This window comes from Sinocyclocheilus anshuiensis, unplaced genomic scaffold (assembly GCF_001515605.1).
Source record: "Sinocyclocheilus anshuiensis isolate Anshui unplaced genomic scaffold, SAMN03320099.WGS_v1.1 scaffold130, whole genome shotgun sequence".
Classification (NCBI taxonomy): Eukaryota; Metazoa; Chordata; class Actinopteri; order Cypriniformes; family Cyprinidae; genus Sinocyclocheilus; species Sinocyclocheilus anshuiensis.
This window is the reverse complement of record NW_015544207.1, coordinates 3,267,952-3,292,045: the sequence shown is the minus strand read 5'-3', so window position 1 is coordinate 3,292,045 and position 24,094 is coordinate 3,267,952. Positions and strand designations below refer to the sequence as shown.

Below are 24,094 nucleotides of genomic sequence, written 5' to 3'. Positions count from 1 at the left end.
CCTATCTGAGAGGTAAGACTCAAACCACTGGAGTGTGGTTCCTGAGATGCCCTTTGCCAATAGAGTTGACAGGAGGATCTGGTGGTTAACCGCGTCAAAAGCAGCGGACAGATCCAGCAAGATAAGTATTGAAGATTTGGAATCCGCTCTGGCCAGTCTTAGGGCTTTAACAACTGAGAGCAAGGCAGTCTCGTTCGAATGTCCACTTCTGAAACCAGATTGGTTGCTGTCCAGGAGGTTGTTCTGTGTGAGAAAGGCAGAGACTTGGTTAAACACAAGAGTGCAGGTACAACGGCAGGAGAAATGGCTTGAAGAAGATGAGATGGAATAGGATCAAGCGGACTAGTAGGAGGATGATTAGAAAGGATGAGTTTGGAGACTTCTGCCTCAAGAGAGTGAAGAGAAGGACGTATGTTTGCTGGTAAGATGTGTTTGACAGTTTGTGGTGTGGAGAATTGTGCACTGACAGTTGTAATTTTATTAATGAAGAATGTGGCAAAGTCATCAGCTGTTAGAGTTGATGGAGGAGGGGGCAGTGTCGTGTGTAAATAAGGTCCAGTTGGTTGCCTGATTTGTGAGTAGCCGTAGTTAACACTCTCTTGAGATCAAAAGAAGCAAGCAGAGTGTGGAAGTCTGCAGCCTGAGGTTTATCTAGGTGGATGTTGAAGTCTCCAAGCATTACTAGGGGAGTACCATCCTCAGGAAAGTTTGAGAGCAGCACATCTAATTCTTCCATGAAGTTACCTTGTGGTCCTGGGGGTCGATAAACAACTACAAAATGGATTTTAAAAGGGTGGGTAATAGTATAATATTATAATACAACATATTTTGTAATTTTTGTAAGAAAATAGAATTATTGTTATTCTAATTGTTATTCTTGAGAGAGAGACACACACACAGAAAGAGAGAGGTCACAGTAAGAGCCAATGGGACACAGAGGGAGAACAAAACTACACCTGCCGTTTCCCCCAACAGACGAGAAAACTAAAACACAGCAAGCCCTTTATTCTTCACACTGAATAAAGGAAAACCACAACACACACACACACACTAGAATCAGATCCTGTAATATCGGCTCTCACATCTTTAGAGCGACTGTGAGCTTGAGCGCAGAGATCTCCAGCAACACAAACACAACAGATCCTGAGAGCCCTGAGGAAACACCTGGAGTCACCTCACATCAAACACCATCCCTCTCGTGCTCCTTTCCTGAACGCAGAGCTTCTCTCAAGAGAACGAGCTGTGCGTCAGCAACTTTTAATTTCTCTGCTGAGGAACTGGACACCACAGAGTGCCAAAGTCTTTCAACATAAAACCGGCTTCACACAACAGATTCATTTTCATGTTGATTCCGGTCCAGCGCTGACAGAAGAAGTGAGCTTACATCTGCATGTGACATTTAAAAACAACACGTGTGCAACAGAATGACGAAGCATGTTAGCGCTCAGGAGCCCAGGAAGGAACTACCTCTAAAATGCTAATGGACTAGCTTAAAAAATGAAATGTGATGAGAAAATGACATAAAATAGGTCATTTAAAACTGTACTTGGAGTCACCGTCAGATGGCTGGTGCTCATGCAGGTGATGCGAGTTTGCTTCTGGCTTGCAAGCCCTTCTTTTCTCCCTCTTCTTCCCATCATATGCTTACTTTCTATTGCTATATCAATGAAAGTGGTACAAAACAACAACTGGACTAAATTCTCTTTTGCCTCTTTTGTAAGTTACTTCGGATAAAAGCGTCTGCTAAATGAAAGCAGCTCCTGGGTATAAGCAGTTTTGCTAACTTTTACCAGAATTAGCTGCTAAATGAAACTGCAAAAAAAAAAAAGATAGAAGAATGATTTGCTCATGAATTGAACACCGCTACTGCTCTCATAAACAGAGGCTAGCCTGGATATGTCAGTGATTAACGACCAAAAATTGAGTCTGTTCCAGCGTAGTTCTTGCCAACTGAAAATCATTTTAGTTAACAGAAATATAGATGAAGTTTAATACAATATACATATTAGATTAAAAACTTAAACAATATTTAAATGAAAATTAGAAATGTTTCTTTTCTAATAAGGTAACTTTCATTATAATAATAAAATAGTTATTGTTTTTAACAATATTAATACATTTATTGCAAATTTTGTATTCATCATCATCTTAATAATAATAATAATAATAATAAGTATTATTATGCCAACAATATTCATAAAAATAATTTTATTGTACATTTTTAATTCTGCAATGATTAAAAAAAAAATGAAGCAATAAAGCTACAGCACATTTAAAACATACATTTTAGATGAAAACTTAAATTTACTAAACTTAAACTTGACAAAATTAGAAATTTTGCCCTGGCAACTAACAAATAAAAGGTAAGTTTAAGTACTAAAATGAACAAACTAAAACTAAAACTAAAATAAATAATAAATAAATTCAAGCTACACCGAACTAAAATAAAAAAAAAGCATGTAACCACGTAAAACCATACTTAAAACAGAAATGGAAAATATGAAAATAACTAATTCAAAATATTAATAAATGTTTGTATAATAGTATAAAATATCATACATAAATAGTATATAAATACTATAAATAAGTAAATAAATAAGCATACATAATAAATAAGTATATAAATCTGTTCCTTTATTCCTTTTATAAAGTTATCATATGACTTCAAAATTTACACCAGTCATATAGACTTCATTTTTGACATTTTAATTGGCACTTTTGGCGCCATAAAGCCTCCAATCGTAATTGCATGGAAAACGGCTACCAGCACATTTCTCAAAATACCTCCTTACGCGTTTTCCATAACAAAAAGTAAATCATACAGGTTCGGAACAACATGAGGGTGAGCAAAAGATGACAATTCTGATTTTTGGGTAAACCACCCCATTCACAGTCTAAAGTGATGGCCTTTCCTGAGCTCCGGACTAAACAAACCGCCGGAGCTCCTCTCTGTGTTTAATAAGCCCAATGACTCCTCAGCTCAGAGAACTGTCATCCCGCATCTGAGCACATGTGCCCTTCCTGAAGGAACAAACCACATAAATACATTACAACAACGCACTAGTTTCACATAAGCGTTTTCACAGTTTCACTGTTTGAAATTAATATCACACAGAGACATAAATACAGCCTGGCGTGTTGGCATATGTGGGGATTATTCTGAAGGGTTATGATGATATGCAGCATGCCAGGTCAGCGCACATGCGTACGGATGAGGATAATCACTGCTGAGTGCTGACCTACCACGTGATGTCATACCCATTACATCATCAGCACATAACCTGAGAGAGGGGGAGGGGTGATTACATCATCAGTGTGTGCCTGCGGGAACAGCTGCTGCCACCAGAGCAGCGCACGAGAGGAACACGAACACACACACACACAAACACACACACACACACGCACACACACACACACACACACATACATACAAACATACACACAAACAAACGAGAAAATCTCACAAAAGCTGATATTTCACGATCTGTTTAATACCGAAATCAAATATATATTATTTATGTATTATATATTTTGCATATATGAAATAAGGCCTATGATTTTTTTGCATTATTTTATTTTATTATTTTGAATGTTAATCATTTTAATAATTAATAATAATTTAATTAACATTAAATGAATGTTGTCTTTGCAATTACAAAGACATTATTTAAAAAATATATATTTTTACTGTATTTATAAAAAGATATATAAAATAATAAAAAATATTAATAACTATAACAGTAAATAAATAATTATTAAATAACACTGGTCGAAATGCAAACAATATTAAATTAAATTAAGCCTTTTTTAAATTATCATCTCATATAAGGTATATAATACAGTACATAACATTTTTCTTTTAGGTAGAAATATAACCTAGACATGTTCTTTCCAGGTCTCATAAGATCAGAGTCAGCTGCAAAAATAATCCATAGATTGACTGATATAAAACTGCAGACATCTCTCAGTATCTAATTCCTATATGAGCCCTCTCACAGATGTGTCATCTCTCTGGAGGCATGCTTTCACATTATCCACACACTACACCAACTCAGCGGGACCAGAGCACCGCAGCTCTCAAAGAGACTGAAGGGTGTTTGGTACCCACACATAAAAGCTTTCAGAGCGAAAAAAACAAAACGTTCTCACTACACAGCTGATGTGATTTTAAACAATTAATGTCACGAAGAGACCACGAGTCCTGATGCACGAGTCCTTCATGCGTATCTGAGAAATATCCAGAGTCTCACTCTGGACTCCAGTCCTACCATTTATTTACAGTACACAAAAAAAAAAAAAGAGAATAAGACTCTGATCTGCTTAAAAACCTATAGTGATCCTTTGTGTCTTAAGAAAAATGCTGTTCTATTAAACTTTCTACTCATCAAATAATCAAAAAATATATATATTATTGTATTATGGTTTACACAAAAATATTCGGCAATTTTTTCAACATTGATAACAATAAATGTTTCTTGGGCAGCAGGTTTATTAGAATGAAGCGGTTTATTAGAATGATTTCTAAAGGATCATGTGACACTGGAGTAATGATGCTGAAAATTCAGCTTTAATCACAAGAATAAATTACATTTTACAATGTATTACAATAGAAAACAGTTATTTTAAATTGTAATAATATTATTATTACTGTATTTTTGACCAAGTGAATGTAGCGGGAAGCATGAATTCAAGCATACATGCTTAATTCACTGGAAATTCAGAGCGAAAATCAATTTGATCTGTCTAAATACCACACATTGACTTCTTGGTTTAATACAAATACAATACAAATAATGCAAACCTCAAAGCTGCATGTCTTGCGGCGTTCTGAGATCTGACATTTTTTTATTATCTATACTGTGTAAATCTTTAGAAGGCAGTGGCATATTTAGAGAGATAAACAGTGAGGTTTACTCTCGCAAGGTTTTGTTCAATGGGAATTGTGATGACAAGGCTATATTTTCTGCAGATTTTCACGCAGACGGTGCTAACTAGGTCATCTGAGAGCGAGCGAGGTTCCCCACAGACGTAATCAAGGGGAAGTGGAGATGAATGCGTTTTCTAAATAAGGCTCTCCTGAAATACTTTCATAGCAAGCAGGTGAACGGAGCGAGTCACAGCTGTATGAACAGGTAAGTGTGTGTTTAATTCTCTATTAGGCTTGGTTGTGTTTTTATTATCTGTGTTTGTCCACACAGAAGAACTTTTTTTTTTACTTTTTTGATTGACTGTTCAAATTGCAAGTTATGTTAGCTGGCACGTCCACACTGGTAGTAGCTACATAAGTCCCAGAGGTTCCTCCATGATTTTAGCAAGATATGCTTTCCAATTTATTATGATTTCCAACAGGGAGCTACTCCAACATGAACACATTCATCCTAGAAAACACCCTAAAAAAATAAAAAAAAACAGGAAATATGCAACGCTTGTTGTGGTCATCACAAGTTGCACGGTTAAGTAAGGAATATGAACCTATCTGTATTTTATTATTTATTGTATTATTTAATATTAATGTTGGTAACACTTTATTTTAAGGTGTCCTTGTTACACGTTACATGTATTTACTATTATAACAACAATAAATTATGCATAATTACATGCAAGTAACCCTAAGCCAAACCCTAATCCTAAACCTAAACTTATAGTAAGTGCATGTAGTTAATTAATATTACTCACTACTTCAATGCATAATTACACTGTAACAAGGACACCTTAAAATAAAGTGTAAACTTAATGTTTTTATTAATATTGTGAACTAGTTTCTATTTTTAATATTTCATTTTTATTTTCATTTTAGGTTAACTTTTATTTAGTCGTGTCGTGTAGTTTTTTTCTTATTTCTATATAGCTGTATTTATGAATGCATTTAATTTCATTTTATATACATTTTAGTACTTAAACTTATTTATTTAATTTCTAATTCATTTGCAATTCTAATTTTCACTCAAGTTTTTCAAACGAAAATTTCTATTTTATTTTGTATCAGCTTTATTTCAAATTACGGACAATAGAAACAAGTGACTAATATGAACATGACAGCATTATTATTATTAATAATAATAAAAACACAATAACCCACTTGAGACACATTAACAAAACATTTTGGAAAAGAATAGAAACAACCTACTTGATTGTTTTTCTTTCCTTCTTCAGACTAAGATAGATAGATAGATAGATAGATAGATAGATAGATAGATAGATAGATAGATAGATAGATAGTGTGCTCATTATTATTATTATTCAGCTGCAGAACATCCAAACCCTTCTCCTCCATTCATGTCTTTTTTCTCCTCGTCTGTTTGCTGATGTGTTGCCGGGTCCGGCCCCTCAGCTATCCAGCCATGACACTGTTGCCATGACTACTCTCCAGCTCTCTCCGGCTGCGTCTCTATCTCACCCCTCACGCTTTCTGACACTGATGCAAGCCGACAGCTACACAGAAAAGCTTCTTGACTCTGTGTGTGTGTGAGTGTGCGTGTGCTAGAAACACCGTTCAACAATCACAAAACACCCCGAGTGACACACACTTCCTGTCAGCTCATGAATTATTAATTTGGACTTCAGTCTGTTCAGTTGTAACCCGGCTGACACACAAACGCTCGTGTACGACACCGATCTAGCGCTTCTGTGAAACCCCTCTGAGCTACTGAATCAAGAAGAGATGGAGAGATCTCCAGGACATCACAGCATTCAGATTAATACACAAAATACAGCTGCTTTTGAAGGTTAGGTGTGTAAAATTTCCCAATGTTCAAATGTTTTTGTGTGACAGATTTTTCAGTACTGGGACAAAAAAGGCTAGCGAACAGGACAAAATTGGTTAATGTATAAAGAAATTATAAACAAACCAACAGCAAATAAAGAGTTAAAACACAAATGTGCCAATTTCTTAGAAATGCAATTTTTGTATGTACGATGTCAGGTTCAGGTTTTTTTCTTTTATTTTTTTTTTTAAACAAAATTTGAAATGTATTGATGTGGTGTAACACCTTGAATACATGTGAGGGAACACATCTTAATTATTATTTAAAAATCATTCATTATTAATCATCATTTTTTAAATATATTTTTCAAGGTAAAATGTATTTCAACAAATCCTGAATTAATAAATAATTCATTAAAATAAAATTTAAAAATAATTTAATTATTGTAACATTTAATTTTATGACAAAAATATTAAAACGTTTTCCCTAGACCTTGAATAAATGTGAGTGCAGGCATATTCATTCTTTTCAAAAAATAAAATGAAATGAGGAAAAAAAAATAAAATAAATAAAAAATAATAAATAAATAAATTATATACATAATATGAGGAATTAATATTCTTTTATTGATATCTTTTTTTTTTTGCACCAATACATTTTATAACCTGAACTAACATTGTCTTCTCTTAAGAAATAAAAGTATACTTAATTATAATTAATTATTATTTTAAGAGACTTGACACAGTTATGATGGGTTTGCAGAGGTCCTCTCTATATCAGTTTCCCCTGCAAGTTACTATATGTTGTTTGCACCAAAAATAAGTTAAAAATAAGGAAATTAGATAAATTATTCAAATAAAATATAAATTATATAAATTACATATAAAGCACATCTTTATATATCATTTCACAATTATTTTTACTCTTTGAAATACGGTTATAGTTCTGCCGAATGCACTGACAAACATATTCATGGTCAACATAATTCCTTTTTTGTCTGCCATTCATTCAGTTTGGGAACCCTGTTTGAAATCCATCATTATTTTAGCAATTTCCTAGAAATTACACAATTCAGCTTTAACCGTCATGATCAAATGCTCTCGCACACAAACAAGACTACAGTGAGATAATCACAGCAGTCTGTCAGTGGGGTCAGGTGTCTGTACAAATATACATCTTCACTCATACACAGCATATGTGTGCTTATATAACCCACATCATTCACCAACACGAGGAAAGAATGAAGCGACACACCGTCCCGACACAAACCAGACAAACCCAGGCGTGCAGGTCAGAGGTCAGAGGTCATGGGTACACACCTTGGCATTAATATAGGGGTCAAATGGGCCACAGCGTTTGAACTCAGTGTGGTCTAGAGTGCTCTGGGAGAGGGGAGAGAACAGGAAGGAGATGTGTTCAGCCTCACACACACACAATGAACACAACGACTGTTAATGAATGACATGATCAAACAGGCAAAAGAAACCACAGGCTGGCTTACAGTCCGTTGGATGATAAACGTCACATGAGTGAATATGTGTTAAAAGTACATCTAACTAGAATTAATCAATGTGAACGTTTTTGAAAATGAAATTAACCATCAAATGTTCATTTGACCAATCGAACGAAGGAGAATAAACCAACCTTATGAAATGATGATAATAATAATAATTCATAATAAATCATTTTTGGCTGCCGTTTCATTTCATTTTGAGACATTTCATGCTATACTAAGTCAAGCAAAAACAGAGATGTTAAATGAAAACTGTGATTATTATGTTACTGAATAATATTGAGTGCATCACTGCAGAATAATAAATGCATGAAAGCCTCTCCAAATTATGCAAAACGAGAGCATTAGCAGACAGGCCGTTCCTGCTTTCCTCTGGGGACATTTCAGACAATACAAACCAACCCTGTATAATAATAGGCAAGTACAGGTGCACATGAATATTCAGCTTCATCTGCTGAAGAATGTCACAGTGTTGGAAATAAACAGGCAACGGCTTCATAACAGGACGAGAGTGCAGAAAACTGCTTTCCTAACGTCAGCCGGAAGCGGATCCTGACACAATAAACGTCAGCATTACTCCGGCAATTTCTAAATGTTCCTACAGGTAAATACTGTTTACATTGACAGTTGTTTAAATGTATGATAGCTGGAACTTTGTGGGGGTGGAAACACATATTATCAATCAATGCCTAAGTTTGCCATGGAATACTAGCATAGCACTAACTTAGCCCTGTGATAAATAAACATCTTTAAAAAGAGCATTACAGAAACAATATACTTAAATGAAAATTACCCCATGATTTATTCACTCTCAAGCCATAGGTGTATATAACTTTCGTCTTTCAGACGAATACAATCGGAGTTCTATTAAAAAATGTCCTGGCTCTTCCAAGCTTTATAATTGTAGTGAATGGTTGTTGAGATTTTGAAGCCCAAAAAAGTGTGCCCATCCATCATAAAAAGTGCTCCACACGGCTCCGAGGGCTTAAAAAAAGGCCTTCTGAAGGCATTTGTGTAAGAAAAATATCCATATTTAAAACTTTATATACTGTAATCTCTAGCTAGGATGTCAGAAAGTCATATACACCTAGGATGGCTTGAGGGTGAGTAAATCATTGGGTATTTTTCGTTTTTGGGTGAATGAAATGAATGTAATGTTTTTGGACACTTAATTGTATGTCAACTGCAATTAAACGAAAATTATATAAAATATTAATTTATATTAAATGCAATTAGTTGAACTTTTCTGGGTTTTAGTTGTGCTTTTCTAACCCACTTAAGTAGGACTTGAGTACATCTTTTCATAATTCTACTACACATTATTCCAAAAATATGTGTTGGCTCAAATAAATAAATAAATAACGCAAATGCTCGCCATCTTTTTGCGTTATGACAAGTTCATAATAAAATTATGTTTAACCAACAAACGACATTTACAAGTTAGAGGAACTTAATTTGTATTTTAGCATACACAATTTAATTCGAAGTTGATTACTCAATACATAAATAAATAAATAAAAGTTATGTTTCTCCTGTTGTGGCCCTGGAACCAATTGATCTTAATTTCAATTAAAGCCAGCAGCTAGAATAGGACATGTGAAATATAACTTATGCTGTGCGTGTGTATTACGCATGTAAATTTAATGAACATGTAAGATATAACTTGTGACTGGCATTAGCGCAGTCATTGCTCATATATTCAAAGTAGTGTTTACCTACATGTAAACCATTGTGTCTCTCCAGCACAATGATAACCACAAAACCTTCAACATAACAGAAATTATTTTAAATGTAACCAAACAGTTGCTGGTAGCCATTGATTTCAGTGTTTTTTTTTTTCTCTCCATACTATTGAAATCAATGACTACCAGCAACCGTTTGGTTACCAACAGTCTTCAAAATATCTTCTTTTATGTTCAACATAAGAAAGAAACTCAAATAGGTTTGGAACAACTTGAGAGTAAGTAAATGATGACAGAATTTTCATGTTTGGATGAACTATTCCTTTAAACGTACTTTTTTCACAGTGAATACTATCTTACTAATACTATACTACTACTTAAGTGCTATTATACTACTATGCTATAAAAACAATATGCATGAGAGTACTATAAACATTTTAAACAGTGCACTACACTATTGTCACATGAACTGTACATTAAATGCTCTGGGAGAGGGGAGAGAACAGGAAGGAGATGTGTTCAGCCTCACACACACACAATGAACACAACGACTGTTAATGAATGACATGATCAAACAGGCAAAAGAAACCACAGGCTGGCTTACAGTCCGTTGGATGATAAACGTCACATGAGTGAATATGTGTTAAAAGTACATCTAACTAGAATTAATCAATGTGAACGTTTTTGAAAATGAAATTAACCATCAAATGTTCATTTGACCAATCGAACGAAGGAGAATAAACCAACCTTATGAAATGATGATAATAATAATAATTCATAATAAATCATTTTTGGCTGCCGTTTCATTTCATTTTGAGACATTTCATGCTATACTAAGTCAAGCAAAAACAGAGATGTTAAATGAAAACTGTGATTATTATGTTACTGAATAATATTGAGTGCATCACTGCAGAATAATAAATGCATGAAAGCCTCTCCAAATTATGCAAAACGAGAGCATTAGCAGACAGGCCGTTCCTGCTTTCCTCTGGGGACATTTCAGACAATACAAACCAACCCTGTATAATAATAGGCAAGTACAGGTGCACATGAATATTCAGCTTCATCTGCTGAAGAATGTCACAGTGTTGGAAATAAACAGGCAACGGCTTCATAACAGGACGAGAGTGCAGAAAACTGCTTTCCTAACGTCAGCCGGAAGCGGATCCTGACACAATAAACGTCAGCATTACTCCGGCAATTTCTAAATGTTCCTACAGGTAAATACTGTTTACATTGACAGTTGTTTAAATGTATGATAGCTGGAACTTTGTGGGGGTGGAAACACATATTATCAATCAATGCCTAAGTTTGCCATGGAATACTAGCATAGCACTAACTTAGCCCTGTGATAAATAAACATCTTTAAAAAGAGCATTACAGAAACAATATACTTAAATGAAAATTACCCCATGATTTATTCACTCTCAAGCCATAGGTGTATATAACTTTCGTCTTTCAGACGAATACAATCGGAGTTCTATTAAAAAATGTCCTGGCTCTTCCAAGCTTTATAATTGTAGTGAATGGTTGTTGAGATTTTGAAGCCCAAAAAAGTGTGCCCATCCATCATAAAAAGTGCTCCACACGGCTCCGAGGGCTTAAAAAAAGGCCTTCTGAAGGCATTTGTGTAAGAAAAATATCCATATTTAAAACTTTATATACTGTAATCTCTAGCTAGGATGTCAGAAAGTCATATACACCTAGGATGGCTTGAGGGTGAGTAAATCATTGGGTATTTTTCGTTTTTGGGTGAATGAAATGAATGTAATGTTTTTGGACACTTAATTGTATGTCAACTGCAATTAAACGAAAATTATATAAAATATTAATTTATATTAAATGCAATTAGTTGAACTTTTCTGGGTTTTAGTTGTGCTTTTCTAACCCACTTAAGTAGGACTTGAGTACATCTTTTCATAATTCTACTACACATTATTCCAAAAATATGTGTTGGCTCAAATAAATAAATAAATAACGCAAATGCTCGCCATCTTTTTGCGTTATGACAAGTTCATAATAAAATTATGTTTAACCAACAAACGACATTTACAAGTTAGAGGAACTTAATTTGTATTTTAGCATACACAATTTAATTCGAAGTTGATTACTCAATACATAAATAAATAAATAAAAGTTATGTTTCTCCTGTTGTGGCCCTGGAACCAATTGATCTTAATTTCAATTAAAGCCAGCAGCTAGAATAGGACATGTGAAATATAACTTATGCTGTGCGTGTGTATTACGCATGTAAATTTAATGAACATGTAAGATATAACTTGTGACTGGCATTAGCGCAGTCATTGCTCATATATTCAAAGTAGTGTTTACCTACATGTAAACCATTGTGTCTCTCCAGCACAATGATAACCACAAAACCTTCAACATAACAGAAATTATTTTAAATGTAACCAAACAGTTGCTGGTAGCCATTGATTTCAGTGTTTTTTTTTTTCTCTCCATACTATTGAAATCAATGACTACCAGCAACCGTTTGGTTACCAACAGTCTTCAAAATATCTTCTTTTATGTTCAACATAAGAAAGAAACTCAAATAGGTTTGGAACAACTTGAGAGTAAGTAAATGATGACAGAATTTTCATGTTTGGATGAACTATTCCTTTAAACGTACTTTTTTCACAGTGAATACTATCTTACTAATACTATACTACTACTTAAGTGCTATTATACTACTATGCTATAAAAACAATATGCATGAGAGTACTATAAACATTTTAAACAGTGCACTACACTATTGTCACATGAACTGTACATTAAATTTAGCATGTGATGTCAAATCATAACATCAAAGAAAAAAAAACACTTGAATTTTATTCCAAGCTTGCATTGAAAATTGCACTCAATGGAAATGTCAGTGTTTATATTCAGATATTGGTATTTATTGATTCTGCACCTGAATGTGGTTAATCGGCAACTATAGTATCCTAAAGTTTACTGACATGGTATTAATTCAAACTTTAGCAGCTGATGCAGACTACTTTGTAGTCTGGATCATACTATGGATCATACTATGTCATCTTCAACTTCACACCTAAAAAAACGATTTAAAATTCACCCAGATGTGTTATGAGTAAAAATAAACTACTATTTTAACTCGTAACTCGTCTGGGTGAATTTCAAATCATTTTTTAGGCTTGTATTAAGGGTGAGATGTCACTGAACTCATGTTTAGCTTTATCTTTACATGCACACACACACACACTCAAAGTGTAAATGAGAGCAGTGTGAAGAAGCTGCAGGCAGAAGTGACAGTCTTCCAGATAAACTGCAGCTATTCTTGAGACGTGTCAAAAAAAGTCTAAGCTTGAAACTACTGAATTCACACAGTCAACAAAAATGTGCATATTTACTGCACAATTTAACGTCTACAGGCAGTATTTATTCTGACTCGCCTTTCAGTTTGAAAAATCCTCTCTTCCTCTTTACTACTAGTCATAGCACAAAATAAACATGAATTTCATCAGAACACTGCTGCCCATAGACATTATGCTGTAAATAAGCCAGACTATGCCTTTGATCTGAGGTGAAGGCTGCTCTGTGTCGGGTGCTCAGACCTGCTCATTGAGTTTGGGGTGAGATGGACCCTGATGGATGAGGAGTTTGACGATTCGCTGATCTCCCTTCCACGCCGCCAGGTGCAGAGGGTAACAGCCCTTGTTATCAGCGATGTTCGTCAGAGCCTCGTTCCGCAGAAGTACTTCCACCACCTCACTGAGAAAAAGAGAGCGATACATAAACCTTTCATGTAAATAAATTCATGGGGTCCAAGGTCATCAGGAAACAGGACTCACCTGTGGCCATTTAAAGCAGCGTGGTGTAGAGGTGTGTATCCAGTGCTGTCCACACAGTTCACATTTGGGCCCCTCCAGATGCTGTCAAAAAAAAAAGAGCAGACACATATTTGTAATGTTGCCTGCTAATGCCAACATTGCAGTTTTTCATTTACTATCAGAATATTAGAGTGGTTTCTGAAGGATCATGTGACACTGAAGACTGGAGTAATGATGCTGAAAATTCAGTTTTGCATCACAGAAATAAATGTCATTTTACGATAAATTCGAATAGAAAACGGTTATTTTAAATTGTAATACTATTTCACAATTTTACTGCTTTTACTGTATTTGTGATCATAAATACAGCCTTGGTGAGCAGAAGGCACTTTGCAAAAACATTTTAAAAATAATTATTCCAATCTTTTGACCAATAGTGTATTCAGTGACCTGTAAAATGACCTGTTAATAGCAGTGTTCCCACTCTTTCTGATCAATGAATTTCCATGACTTTACCATTATTTTTTTTAATCTTTTGTGAATGTGAAAATTTTAAACAAAGACAAAATAAGCTTTAAAATAAACTAAAACTACTCAAAATCCAGATATTTCTCATATTTTTCCACTCAACTGTTTTTTTTTTATAATTATGATAATTATTTAAAGATATTTCTCATATTTTCTCACTCAAATGTTTTTTTTTTTTTTTTATATAAATATGATAATTATTATAATTATAAAAGTGTGATTTCTACACCTGGAAAAATCATATAAATTGAGCAACTCCATGTGTATTTCAATTTCATGTGTATTTTGTGCATTTTTCTAGTTATGCCAAGTTGTATTTTTTTTCCCAAATAGAAATAAATAAATAAATTCTTATTCAATAAATTAAACAACTAAACAAAAGTCCCAGGACTATTGAATGTTGTTGTGGGCAATGTGGGGCTTTGGAGTCAAAAAGTTCAGAGCCACTGAGTTTCATTCATTTGTCATTTGATTAATTTAAAACTGGTTCCCTACCATTTTTGCCCAATAATTTTCCATGACTTTTATCATGATTACTGAATAAGAATCATAAAATTATTTGCCGAAGAGAATGTCCATTTATCAGCTACTAAATGTCAATTTTAAAAAAAAGAAAACCTGAATGTGGCTCAGTTAAAGATTCAGCTTTTTACCAGTGGTCTCAGACTTTTGGACCCTAGTGTTTATGAGCACCCCACACTGTTCAGTTGACCATTTGTGTCTCTTGCGACGCTAGAACGCTGTATGTCAATGGTAATTACATGTATTTGCAGAGGCGTTAACCACCCACTACGCAAACCCATCAGGGAGTCGATTCTAATTGCCCACCCCCTAACTTTTAATAAACGCGGGTGACCGCCAGACAGTTTACGACAGCTCTGGGGAATTGCGTAAAAGCCACACTCTTAATCCACAAGAGCTATTCATTTCCTTGATTGTGCAGCATATAATGCCACCCATCTCACTCGGCAGATATACCGCTGATCCTATTGTCTAAGAAATCACAGAATCTGGGTCAGGAAAGTTCAGAGCGTATGCTTTAGCGTTGCCTTTTTTAAAGTATTTAATCGCAATTTGTCTTCTTCACTTTGCATGGGATCTTAACAACCAGCAAGCACAGCAAAGTCAAATCCAATTCCATAATATGACTTTACACTTTTGTAAAAATCAATGTAGTCAGTCATTTCTTGGTTAAAGTCACTGAACGCAGCACGGTTTGTTTACCTGCGGGTCTAGCATGCACTGACACCTGTGTTCACTTGCCATTAGCCATCAGAGCCAGACGCCCCGCTTTGAGGTGTGAGTAGATTATGAAGTAGTCTATTACCTTTGAGAGGGCTGTGTACTGTGGTGCTGGAGAGATTATAGGTCGACCCATGTACCGCCGTCGCATGGATAAATGGCTGTGGCTCACAGGGACTGTCACAGAGGGATCTCGCTCAAGGTCAGAGGTACAAACACAGAGGTCACGGTGCAGATGGATAGAGAGATACTCTGCGGCAAAAACACTCTGTTTGATAAGATAAATGTATCTGCTGTAATAGTTGTGAATGGCATGGATAACTATGATGTGAAAATCCATTTTGCTCTCTGAGCTATTCTTTTGAAATAGTTCAGGTGGTATGGATGATTTTTTTTTAATAATAGATTGAAACATTTTATGAAATATTAATCTCAGAAAATTCTGAAATGAAAGCCCTATCAGGGTTTATTTAAGAGCATCAAATTCCCATGATTCTATTTGACCCAGTCTTGTGTGTGTTTATTCTCGTTTTAGGAGATTTGCTGCGTTCTGGACGGATCACTGGATTGACCGTAAATGGAGGCTGGTCTGCCTGGGGGCCTTGGAGCCAATGTAGTCGGGACTGTAGCTCAGGTGTCCGAAACCGCAAACGCACCTGCTCCAACCCCAAACCCAAATATGGAGGAATCACCTGCCTCGGTCCTGCCCAAGAGTTCCAGGAGTGCAATACTACGCCATGTCCAGGTTAGTACCCCTCATACAGTCCACATACATTTTCCAACTTTTTCTATTCATAGTTTTGTGACTTAAACAGCTTCTCCAGACACTGATTTATCCACTTTTTTCCACTGTCTGAAATTAATTGCATTTATAAATATTGTTTATTTGAACTGATAACTAGAAATTTAGTTTTTATTAGTATTATTAGTAGTAGTAAAATAATAAATAAATAAATAAAACAAAACATCTGTGTTTATTTTTTCAACTAAGGTAAATAAGCCAAGACTTAAAAATACACACTCTAATATTTTTATTAGTAGTAGTAAAATAATAAATAAATAAATAAAACAAAACATCTGTGTTTATTTTTAACTAGGTATCAACTAAGGTTTTACGCTTGATCTGTTTTTGATCTATTTAAAAAAAAAAAAAAAGTAGAATATATTTGGTCTCATTCCCATCTTTTCCATCCAAACATGAAGATTTATGCAAGCAAAATTATTATTTTTTTAAACATTGCAGAGTAATTTTGATATGGTTTGATATTGCTTTGTTAGAAAATGACCATGAAGGTTTCATAAAGTTTTAAGCTCAAAAGAATTTAATTTAATTCTAATTTGATTTTTAATTTAATTGTAAGCTAATTCTCAGATTATATTTGTTCTGAATTTTATCATTTTTATAATGTCGAATATAATATCTTTCTCATGAATACTGAAAAAAGTTTTTTTTTTTTACTTGCATGACATTTTTTAGCAGTTCATGTACAATTTAAAAATTACATTTTTAATAAAAAAAATAATAATTAGTAATAACTTGACAGTTTTTTTGTTTTTAGTAGTACAATTTCGAATTTTTTATTTAATAACAAATATTAAAAAGGAGCAAATGTATAATAACTTGGTAACTTGATAATTTTGATAATTGATAATTATCTTGATAATTAACTTGATAATTTTGAAATGTTTGCACACTCTGTAATTAATGAGAAGTTACTGATTAGATTTTGAATGCATTATTCAATGCATTCAATTCCACTGAACATTCAGGACAGATTTTGTGATTATGATACACCGATCCAGCTCCTGTATCACTGGCATCTCAAGATAACCTGTAAAGGCATTTACATTCATTCAGAGGGCTATTTTTAAATAAATTAAATGCCACATTCAGACTAATTTAATTTCAACATGAGCATCCACAATTCCCTCACAGCATTGCTTGTACTGAACAACAAAACAACCAACTCCTTGTCTGTTCTCAAACACACACTGGACCTCACTGATAACAGCCCAAGGCTCTGTACTCGACATAAATATGTTGACGGACTGGAATAATTTCTCTTGCTGTAGCTGTACACATCTTGTGTAGGATACAGGAGCTGTGAGGAGAAGAGGCCCTAGCTTGAAGAGCAGAGCGATCACGTGACGTGCTGCATGCACTCGCTCACTGTCAAGACAAAGAAGCACAAATGAAGACACAAAGACACAGACAAAAGAGGAAGAGGAAAGGAGAAGCCGGTGGCAGAGAGGCTCTCAAACTGTGCTGCAGGCTCCACCTCTCTCGGCTTTTGAAGATGAGGACAAAAAAACAATATTAAATTGATCAAATGTGTCAGTGAATGCATTTATAATATTACAAAAACATTTCTATTTCAAATAAAATATGTTCCTAACCTTCTATTTTTTTAATCATAAAATATCACTGTTTCCACAAAAATAATAAGCAGCACAGCTGTTTTCAACATTGTAATCTTTTGTGAATGTGAAAATTTTAAACAAAGACAAAATAAGCTTTAAAATAAACTAAAACTACTCAAAATCCAGATATTTCTCATATTTTTCCACTCAACTGTTTTTTTTTTATAATTATGATAATTATTTAAAGATATTTCTCATATTTTCTCACTCAAATTTTTTTTTTTTTTTTTTTATAAATATGATAATTATTATAATTATAAAAGTGTGATTTCTACACCTGGAAAAATCATATAAATTGAGCAACTCCATGTGTATTTCAATTTCATGTGTATTTTGTGCATTTTTCTAGTTATGCCAAGTTGTATTTTTTTTCCCAAATAGAAATAAATAAATAAATTCTTATTCAATAAATTAAACAACTAAACAAAAGTCCCAGGACTATTGAATGTTGTTGTGGGCAATGTGGGGCTTTGGAGTCAAAAAGTTCAGAGCCACTGAGTTTCATTCATTTGTCATTTGATTAATTTAAAACTGGTTCCCTACCATTTTTGCCCAATAATTTTCCATGACTTTTATCATGATTACTGAATAAGAATCATAAAATTATTTGCCGAAGAGAATGTCCATTTATCAGCTACTAAATGTCAATTTTAAAAAAAAGAAAACCTGAATGTGGCTCAGTTAAAGATTCAGCATTCAGAATCTTTATGCAGACCATAACCAGAAAGAATAACATTCAGTATTAAAATGTACAGAAATTCTCCAGTCCTGGAAATAAAAATCTGAATCCCTCCGATTCATCCATTATTAAAGCGAGTCTGTTAATTGTTTTACTTTTTTTTTGTGGTGTACAGACAGAAACGGCAACTAAAGGCTGCTCAGAAGAGCCTGGATTGTGGAGCTGTTCCTTTATAACCTTGTGAGGGTTTGGACTTTGAATGCTGGTGTAATGTATGATTCATCAGGCAGCTAACGCCATGGGAATGAACATCACAGAACATCTCTGCGTCATCCTTCCTGCAGGACACTGAATTCCTGAAGCAATCTGCTCTAGATGAATCCACTGGTCAACGCAACATACTTTTATGACTCTGTGAGTCATACGTGAATCTAGCACTATTGCACAACTGCAGCGGGTTTTGAGCTCGCTGGTGGAAAACACGTAAATAAGTTATATGAGCAGCAAATCAGCATATTAGATTGATTTCTGGAGGATCATGTGACACTGAAGACTGGAGTAATGATGCTGAAAATTCAGCTTTGATCACAGCAATAAATTATATTTTAATATATAATCAAATAGTAAATGGTTATTTTAATATGTTAATATATTTCACAATATTACTGTTTTATGGTTTGATCAAATAAATGCAGCCTTGGTGAACATAAGATCTTCCAAAAATATAAATTTTCTTTATTAAACTTTAAAAATATATATTATAAAATTATTTATTAACCTAAAATGTTCACTAACTTTAAAGTACATTTTCATCAAAACATAAAAATTATGACTAAAAGAAAAACAATTGCAACTAACTACTCTCTTTCTGTCAGTTTTGTGTCATGATCAGATAGGAAGTAACAGACCAGTGTGGTTTATAAAAGTCTGCTCTGGTTTCTCATGATAGTCAGACTGAATTCATAATGTAGTATCATTAACATCCTGTAGAAACACAAAACTGCAAAATAAACACTGTATGAATGATACATTACCCATGTTGGGAAGTATTTTACTTCTCTGAAAAGTAGCAGGCTAAATTATTGCATTACCATTGCAAAAAAGGGTAAACCCCTGAGACAAACTGCCAACCAATGCTTGCGGCAAAGAGGATTTTTTTGTTTTGTTTTGTTTTTTGCAAGGATACTTAAAAAAATGCAACAGATGGCATTACACAACTGCTTGTAGTGATTTTTGTAGTGAGTTTCCAAACACTCAGTGTTTAATATACGCAAAAACTTCATACTACTCAAAAACAGTTCACTCATATTGCTATGAATGTGAGAAACGGGCAGTAATGGAAGTCCCGCCTTCTGAATAAAAGAGCCAATCACCAGCTGTTAGAGCCATCACATCACTGCAGGTGCTGCTAGAGCCTCTGGTTCCCATAGAAACCAATTATTAATTAAATTTACTTGATAATAGGCGTAATACATTGTTGTCAGTTGCTCAAGAAAAAGGGGGGAAAAAAACACAAGCAATGTATCAGACTATATTGGAAAACGAAAGGTTGGTTTCAAACAACCCTATATGCACTCTGACTGTATATGCATTTCCACTAAAAACTTGCTATAGATGCTTTCAATAAAGTATTCTCCAGCCAAATGTGGTATGAAAACTCTAATAAGAGTCGACCACAGGCAATAATAATATAATATACTAGGGATGCATGTTATTGGATTTTTTACGATATCCGATATTTTTCAACTCATTTTGGCCGATACCGATATATTTCCTTTTGTTTGGAAACAACACTAAGTCTCCTGTGCAGAAATTATAAGCAAAATATTTTTAATTTTGGTTAGTTTTTAACAAGAACTTGTTTGTTAGAATTAAATAAACAATAATGAAGGTTTTTTTGACAGTATATTGAAGCTTTGAAAATAACTATAAATAAACTGCATATCAATCGCTGCATTTCCCCCCCAGAAAGATGCAAGGTTAACCCTAACATTTTATTTTAAGATTTAACATTTGTAGATGGTCTAAAGCAAAAGAGTTGTAAAAATTCTGAAAATCTTTTAGAGCTTATGATTTGTTTAAAAATAAAACTTATTACACATTATTGAATAAATCGGTATATATAAAATTATTTAATTTACAAGTGTCATGTTTGTGATTTTTTTTTCATGTAAGCTATAGCTTCTGACCTTTAAATCAAAACATACTCATTATTTTATGACATCAATTACTGCTTTATTTAATCAGAAACAGTCTAAATTTTACTTTTAATTTAATTAGAAGTAGGCCAACAGCGCCCCCTACAGATTAAAACTCCTTACCGAACGGGCGTTAGGACCCGGGGGAGGCTGCCGCTGCACGTGCTATTACTGTTTACTCTATCATACACCGAACGCGTCATTCTGTACGTGTTTTCACAGATTAAATGCAGCTATCCAAACAGTCAATCTAATGCATCATTCAGACAAAACCTTGCTTCAAGAATGAGCCACACTGCTGACCTGTTCTAATCGCACTGCTGACATGATCTAATCGCTAGCACACCCTGAGCACATGTGAATTAACGCATTCCTCTTATCGGCAAGACATATCGGCATAATTTTTCATATCGGGCCGATGCCGATATTTACATTTAAAGCCATTATCGGCCGATTCCGATATCAGTCCGATAATATCGTGCATCCCTATACATTATTACCTATAGTAAAATAACATATTATATCTTATTAAACCATAACGTAGCAATAAGTTCCAGAAGCTTTAAATACCTTTATCATAAAGAAGCATTGTCCTGTCATGTTACACTAGCTCAAAATTTATTTTTGTTCTTATTTTCTCACAATTTCCTTACATTGTGCTGCACCAGAAGTTCCGGTGGCCACTGACACTGAATATAGAAACGATCGACTCCACTGTCAGTACAAAACAAAACTAAACTAAAATAAAATATAAAATAAAATATTTTTTTTTTAGAGTTTTCATCTGATTATGTAACACCTTCCCCTCCCAATACAGCACATCATCATAATGAAAGAGAAAGAAATATCTTTCAACGGAATCTGACATCATGTTCCACCAAAAAGGGCATCTCCGGCCCACTGTGCTGTATTGTAATAGCACCATGCCAACTGGAGAGCAGAAAAGGGCCTGGCTGGTGAATGTATGGACACCATGAAGCCTGCACCATGACACTGCTGTTCTACACAAAGACTATTTTCTACCCCACAAAAAGTACAAACCCCATAATCGTTTCAAATCCACAAAATGGCACGTAAATATAAGCGGCTCTGATGCTCTGCTTCAAGAACAATGCTTGAGGAATGAGGAGGGAGAAAGAGAGATGTCTACCCAGCATGCTGTGCAGCAAAATTGAATTCTTGGAGTAGTTCTAGCACACTTTGGAAACGGTGGGAAACGCTGAAGGGCGGGAGAAAGAGATTCCATAGAAGAAGAAAAAGTAAAATATTCCTCGCATTAAGCTACCAAAATAAAAAAGTTATGAACACAAACATAATGTTGGACAATACTAAACATGTTAACAAAAATAACACAAAATACAGATCGATGGCCGGTAAGCACTATTATTTTCACTGCCATTGCCGTCCCCCTTCAACAACCCAGAAGACTACACTTCATGATGCAAATGAACACCTTCTTTCCCCACACAGAGATCTGTGGCCTCATGACCTTGCAGCATATTTCCTCTGTGAAAAGATCAGCCCATCAGAATATATTAGTAGACCGAGCGGCTTCGAAGGAAAAGCGGCTTGAGTTGGCATAAACGCCCAGAGCTCTACCCGCAGCCAGCTTCAGCCCCACTGAGCACATCTCTCTGACTGGAAGCCAGCAGGGAAGCACATCCATTCAGGACTCGGACAGAGAGAGGCATCTTACATAACAGCTCTCATAATGTCAACATTTAAGCCATTACGGAAAAAAAAGCTCTGCATGTGGAAAAACCGCATATGGTGGTTTCAGTGCTGGGAAGGGACTTTAAAACTGTAGTTTGTCAAGCTACAGTTAATCATAATTAAAAGTAGCCTAGTTCAGCTGCAGTCAAGATAGCCTTTTGAAACCACAAGATATTTATTAAGTTATTTTAGGAGATACAAATGTCATTTTGGTATATTTTTAAATATATTTAAGCAATATCGTTGAATGCATGTGATATTGCTTTTATACAAAAGTTCAGTAAACAAGAAGTGTTCTTGTTATTTTCATTCACTCCTTCAAGTGAAGTATAATAGTGGATAAATGTAGAGAATAGTAAATGAGTTCATAGGGGGTGATTCTGTAGAGTTTCCTTTCTGAATGAATCAGCGTTTTTCAAATGAAACAGTTAAGTGACTGATTCAAGGAAACGGTAAAAGTCAGTCATTAGTTTAGTTTCTGAATGAATCAGCATTTTTTTTTAAAGTCACCTGAACAGATGATTCAGTGACTCATAATGACAGTCACTTGTTAAAGAGTCACTAAAAATCCCCTCTTTTACGGTCAGCGCTCTCTAGAGATGTGGCAACATCAAAAGAACAAAACACTTTAAAGACACCCAGATCAAATGAGAGTTCAAGCAGGTAAGTTTCATTTTAATTTTTAATATTTAGATCAGTGTTTCCCATACATTGATTTATTTGTGGCTGCCCGCCACAATATCAAAACTCACCGCCACAAATAGATTTTCCAAAAGGCTTTGATTTCGTTGAATAAACATGAGCACTGCACGTGTCAAAGTCGAAACCCGGTGCGGGTGTTTTTATATCACTGTATTTCTGAAGGAAACTGTCTTCAGAAAATTATGGATGTCACTCTCATTTCATCTTGTCTGTAATGCCTGAGCAGCGTTTGTGAGCTGAGCGCTGCTTTGTGTATAGCCGTTACCGGGGAAACCTCTATGTCTCCCGCTTTACAAGCGCCTCCTGCTGGCAGAGAATGAATTTGCATATATATGCTGCCACAAATGTGCAAGTCTGTGGGAAACACCGCTCGTGTTATGAATTTTATTCAATATTTAAATTTGAATGTCGGATTGAAATGAACGCTGTTATTAGAGTACTAAATCGTTAGCATACACGCGGCTAACGCTAATATAATGAGCATTAGAATGAAGTCTCTTTATTAACTATTTAATGCTCCTATAACTTTTATTAGGGTAAAAAAAACAGGAGGACATGATGATATTTACTATTTTTACACACCAGAGGCTTTTAAATGAATTGTGAATCTAAAATATGCGTGTTAGAGAATGTACAAATGGTTAACATTGTTCGTGTCATATCAGTCAGAAAAGCAGTTCTGGGCTTTTTTTTTTTTTTTTTAAGCTAACTTAGTTATTCTTAGCTGAATAACTCTAGGTTTTCAAAAGCCCTTTAAAATTAAATATGGACACAGTTTGGATTAAATGAAAGTATAGTCAATTTTTTTAATTAGCATGTTTTTGTGTTTTGCTTTGGTACCGAAATTGGTACCGAGAACTGTGGATTTTCACTGGTATTGGTACCAAGTACTGAAATTTTGGTACCGTGACAACACTACAC

At 34.6% G+C, this 24,094-nt stretch overlaps 1 protein-coding gene across 1 annotated transcript in view; it reads right to left on the bottom strand.

The window, feature by feature from the left end:
- Nucleotides 1-24,094, bottom strand: part of LOC107696947 (ankyrin repeat and SAM domain-containing protein 1A) — a gene marked incomplete at its 3' end in the record, with an annotated part of 137,257 nt that overhangs the window by 74,866 nt on the left and 38,297 nt on the right. The window contains exons 3-5 of the mRNA XM_016497519.1: nucleotides 13,712-13,792; nucleotides 13,475-13,631; nucleotides 8,024-8,086 (exon numbers count right to left, since the gene is read on the bottom strand). Of these exons, the coding sequence (XP_016353005.1) occupies nucleotides 8,024-8,086; nucleotides 13,475-13,631; nucleotides 13,712-13,792 (301 nt within the window). The remainder of the gene's footprint in view (nucleotides 1-8,023; nucleotides 8,087-13,474; nucleotides 13,632-13,711; nucleotides 13,793-24,094) is intronic.